Source organism: Ailuropoda melanoleuca, chromosome 14 (assembly GCF_002007445.2).
Source record: "Ailuropoda melanoleuca isolate Jingjing chromosome 14, ASM200744v2, whole genome shotgun sequence".
NCBI classification, from domain to species: domain Eukaryota; kingdom Metazoa; phylum Chordata; class Mammalia; order Carnivora; family Ursidae; genus Ailuropoda; species Ailuropoda melanoleuca.
The window spans coordinates 37416268-37421335 of record NC_048231.1 but is presented as its reverse complement, the minus strand read 5'-3'; the positions used below and the strand labels follow the sequence as shown (position 1 = coordinate 37421335).

At 61.3% G+C, this 5068-nt stretch overlaps 1 protein-coding gene across 3 annotated transcripts in view; it reads right to left on the bottom strand.

Moving 5' to 3' along the window:
• EVL (Enah/Vasp-like) overlaps positions 1 to 5068 on the bottom strand; it is a 107815-nt gene that overhangs the window by 8757 nt on the left and 93990 nt on the right. For all 3 annotated transcript variants that reach the window (XM_034642917.1, XM_034642915.1, XM_034642916.1), the window contains exons 6-8: positions 4954 to 5068; positions 4100 to 4224; positions 957 to 1017 (exon numbers count right to left, since the gene is read on the bottom strand). The exon at positions 4954 to 5068 is cut by the window's right edge and continues 106 nt beyond it. In XM_034642917.1, coding sequence (XP_034498808.1) covers positions 957 to 1017; positions 4100 to 4224; positions 4954 to 5068 — 301 coding nt within the window. The remainder of the gene's footprint in view (positions 1 to 956; positions 1018 to 4099; positions 4225 to 4953) is intronic.

Sequence of the window (5068 nt, the reverse complement as noted above, 5' to 3'; positions counted from 1 at the left end):
GGGGGGGGGGGGGGGGGGGGGGGGGGGGGGGGGGGGGGGGGGGGGGGACACGGGCCCTGCAGAGCATGGCACACTTCCTCTGTGGCCGGTGACTGAGCCCCACCGGCTCGTGTGGCCAGCGCTTCTGGGGCACAAGCACGGCCTGAGCTCCCGGGGAGCTTCGCCCCATTGTCCACTGGGACCCTTCTGCTGCCCGTGGGAGTAGCCGGGCAGGACCATGGCAGGGACCTCCCTTCTCCAGGCCTGGCTCACATCTCCATGGGCTGCTGTTGAGGACCAGGTGGCAGGTGACCTTAGAGGGGTCCGTGCAGGTGGCTGCAGCAGGGCAAGGCCCGGGGAAGGAGGTTCTAGTCGGCCCTGTGGGTCAGGGCTGCCCAGGGCACAGCCCCGGTCCTGGTTGTGGAAGACCCCATTCGTGTCTCTTCCACCAAGAGAGGAGGACATGGTAAGAATTCATTCTCTCTATCCCCAACCAGCCCACAAGTTCTTCAGCGCTGTGGCTGAAGTGAGCTCTAGAACCTAGCTCTGGCCTCCGTGCCCCTCTGCTAAAAGCCCCTCCTGCTGGAGGAGGCAGGCTTGACCAGCGGGCCACGGAGAACCCTGAACGTTCTCTCCTGGCAGAGGTGAGGCTCTGTCTGCGGGGCTGTCTCTGTTCCCGGACTGCAGGCTTCCCCTCACGGCACTCCTGGGCTGCGGCCTGCCCCGACGTGGGGAAGGTGTGAGCTCCAGGGCAAAGCGGTGCTGCTAGATGCTCAGAGAGCACAGGCCTGCCACCCGGAGTGTGGGGCGCTCCGCAGCCTCTTCTGCCCCTGGCCCCCCCAAACTCTCCCTCCTGTGAACCACCTGGTGAAGTTTCTATCACAGGTATGTCCAAATTGGGTGCACGTCAGTGCCTCAAAGGCCTGGCGTCTGCCACTGGCGGGGGCCCAGGGCGGCGAGGGCTGGGGTCTGCTTACCGCTTGGCTTTCATCTTCCTTTTTATCAGCCGGCTTGTCTGTTTGGGAGGCTGCTTTTCTCCTAACACAAGGAGGAAAAAGGTGCAAATCAGCTCCTGAAGGTTCTCACACTGACCCAGATGCCTCTGCTGGACACATCCTGGTCCACGGAGGAATCTGTGGTAGGGATGTGACCCGTTTGGTGTGAAGGAGGCAACAGGAGGCAACAGGAGGCAACTGTTCGAGCGGCCATGGTGATGCCTAGGTGAGCGTCCAGGCCTTCTGTGCTTGTCCCATGACCCTGGGCACAAAACTGGTCTGGGCAGGGAGAATAGGGTCCGGGGACTTTCCTATTTATAGCACCTGACAGCTGGAAGAGGTTGGTTTGCACCCTGTCTAGGTTCCCTGGGGGCCTGGGTTTGGCCACATGGCAGCTATGTTCCCAGGACACTCAAGGCCAGGTCAGATGGGACAGGGAGAGGTGCCCCTGGTCACAGGTCAGGGCTGGGGAGCATGCTGTCTTCAGGCTGACTGGCTTAGGGAAGGGAACCCCACTACCTTGGGGGAAGAACAACAACCTCTTCCTACCTTGGAACTCGGACGTGCAGCCGTGCCCGCCCTGCTCTGGAACACCACTGTGAGCCTGCCCCGCTCAGAAAGGGGAGGACCCCGGAGAGCTGGAACTGGTGCCCTCTGGTCAATCTGCCTGCTCCCCACTTGCCTGGACCCCTTCTCTTAGCCTCTGAAGCCCACCCTTATGTGCTGGCCTTGGTGGTCATCCAATCTGGCTAACTCCCTCATCTACACATGCCTTAGTATCCCCCTGAGATAGGCCGTCAGGGCTCTGCAAGGCTTCCCGAGCTCATAGTACTCGGCACTCAGGAGGTGAGGCTGTCGCAGCCCAGGGACAGGCCTGCAGGAGGTGAGGCTTTCGCAGCCCAGGGACAGGCCTGCAGGGAGTCGTTCCTCCTAGAAACCTGGGGAATCCTCCCTACCAGCCTCTTCCTCAAAAGAGTGGAGCCAATTCTGGGGCGCCTGGGTGGCTCAGTCGGTTAACTGTCTGCCTTCGGCTCAGGTCATGATCCCAGGGTCCTGGGATCAAGTACCGCGTCAGGCTCCCCATTCAGTGGGGAGTCTGCTTCTTCCTCTCCCTCTGCCCCCACCCCGTAATGCTCACCCTCTCAAGTAAATAAATAAAAATCTTAAAAAAAAAAAAAAGTGGAGCCAATTCCGCCTCTGCTTTATATTTCAAGTCTGTCCTCATCCTCACTTCGGACACCTAGCGGCAGCCAGCAGCACCTCGTCCTGGACAACAGTGGCTCCCCAGCTGGGCTCCCCATCACCACTTCGCTCTATGACACTCTGTCCCCACCCAGAGCTATGCAGCAGGCAGGCGTGCCAGTCCCGGGAGGGCCTGGCACACAGCTCTCGGCCATGATGACTTTCCTGCCTGTACCCCGCTGCTGGGGGACAGACCTCANCCCCCCCCCCCCCCCCCCCCCCCCCCCACCGAGGGAGAGGCACAAACTCTGTGCTTCAAAGAGTGACTCGCTGACCCCTTGTGGGAGGGGTGCACTCATGCTTGTTCTTGGCGGGGCCTCGACTGTCCCGCCAGCATCTGGGCATCTCACTGGCTTCTGGCAACACCGACCTTTTCCTGTCCTCAGGAACTTCCTCTGTGTTTGGTCTGAACCATCTAGCCCTAGTTATTGTTGACGCACTGATTTTGGACTTGGGAAAACGTGAATATTTTTTCGCAAAACATCTATTTTTACACAAGGCCCCGCTCACCTCTGAGAGATGGAGCCTGATGCACCTGCAAACAGGCTATCTCTTGCAGCCTGAACTTCGGTCACTCTCCTCCACACCCTGGGCTCAGGCCCCGTGGTTTGCTCAGCCTTCCTAGTATTATAACACTGCCCACTCAGCCTAGACGAGTGTTCTCCTCCTTCTAGGCCCTGCGCGTGTGGAACCTCCTCTGTGAAGCCCTCCTGGCTTTCCCCAGGGAGTGGCATGCACTGGTGTGTAGCCATATTACCTTGCGAGCCTCCATTCTGTCGTGTGACAACTGCTCAGTCTGTCCCTGCTCTTGGTGACTATGTGTGCCACGGGTCCACCTCACCGCTCCCTCTGCTGTCCCTGGCCATGTGTGCAGAGGCCCTGGGCAGGAAACGCTGGCTCTGGCCCTGCTGCAGAGCCCCAGACCGACCACCTGCGGTCTGGTGCCCTGGGTCTCGGCGTCATCCTCAGAGCTGTGTGCTCTTAATGAGGGGACCCTGCCCCGATCCAGTTCTCACGCAGGCCAAGCCCACTTGGAGGGCAGGGGAAGTACCCAGGCACTGAGAGGAGGTGGGGGGGTTGGGTGTCCCTGTTGCACTGAGGCCCCGGTGCTGCTCCCGCCAAGAGGAACATTCTGACAGGCCCAGCAGAGCCATGGCCTCGGCAACTTATGTCCGCACATTCCTGCCACCACGCCACATTTACGAGGAACGTCCGAGCTCCGCAACTTTCCGAGAAGGAGCTGCCTGGCCTCTCCGCCTGTTGCAGCTTCAGGGGGGAGCGACTGTGAGGCCCGGTGACAGGCTGATGGCCTTGGGCAAGCTGGAGCCACACCTGCTGGTGTGGTGGTGAAGGGGGTAACCAGGCCGTGGGCCCCAGCGCCTAGCCAGGACATGGGTGGAACTCCTGTTCCGAATCCCAGGATGGTGTCGTCTGGGCTCCTGCCACTTTAGAAGGCCTTTCCTTGTGCCCTCCACAAGGGCCCCCGTAGGACTGGCCGCGCAGCACGCATTCGCCGTGGAAGGCTCTCGGAGGCTCCAGCACCGACACATCTCATTTATATTGGGATCTTAAGTGTGGGGAATGAGCCTCTTTCCCCCTGAACCAATGTCCGCGATGATCTCCAAATTTCCCTCTGCTCAGAGCGAGGCTGGTACATGGCGCTGCGTCAATCAAGGAGACGAGGAGGGGCTGAGAGCTGAGAGGACGTGTCTGGGCTTGATGCCTCAGGCTGAGCCCTGGAGACGGGGAACTGACTGACAGTCCCCTGCTTAGCTGAGCCCAGGTGACAGTGGGCCCTGGGGCTGGCCAAGGGCTGCACTTTGATGGTGAGGGGCAGGAGATCCCTAGAGAGTCGCTGAGTCTGGGGGGGCCTGAACACCCACCTCTTGGCCAGCAGCTTGTTCATTTCTTCCATGAGGCCTCCTCCTCCTCCACCCCCACTGCTCGCCCGGTTGGCGTCAGACTTGGAGGTCCCGCTGGGGCTGGAGCCTCCGGACGCATCTTCTGGCTAAGGGGTAAGGACGCAGTGTTTTAGTCTGGTGTCTGTGGCGGGACATCCCTGGAGGGGGTACATGCAAACGTGGACGGGATTCCTGCGATGGTGGTGCTGGAAGAGGCCCGAGGCTCTCGAGTCCCATCCCCCCACAGCCCCACATGCGACCAAACCAGAGTCCAGCAAGGGACCAGGATTGGCTGGTCGCCGTTAAGAGACACTGCCCAGCTCTGCTGGCTCGTGTCAGTGCCCTTGCTAAGGTGGGTGTGATGTGACAGGGAGGAGGCAGTTCTTGGGAAGGAAGCCAAATTCTGTCTTGGAGGTGTTGTCAGAACCACTGTCACATTCAGCTGTCCCGTGGCAGTTCCCCCTTCCAGGTTGCCACAGATGCGCTGGGACAGGCAGCCGGGCACAGTGCAGCCAGCATCTAGGGTCGGAGTGGGAAACAGGAGGGACCCAGATGCGGGAGACCTGGGCCTGAGTCCGAACCCTGCAGCTGACCGCCACCTGGTGGGCCAACTGCTTCCATGCCTGTGCCTCAGTCTCCTCATCCGCAAAGAGGGTGCTTCTCGCCCCACCCGTGACAGTCAGCGGGAGGGCCAGCAGCAACTGACAGCACTTGGGGCTGCCACAGCGCCAGGCGTCAGAGGTAGCGTCTAGGTCGGCCAGGGAAGGCACTGCTCGTTGGGCAGTTAGGAAGCGGACCCCAGCCCGGCCCGCCCACACCCATGGACGCTTGCTTACCCGCTGGACTCTCCTCAGCTTGGCCCCAGCCAAGGCGGCAGCCAGTCCGGACACGGAGCTCTCGTCGTGGCTGGCCCCCTGTGCTCCTCCGGCTGGCAGGGGGGGTGGGGGAGGG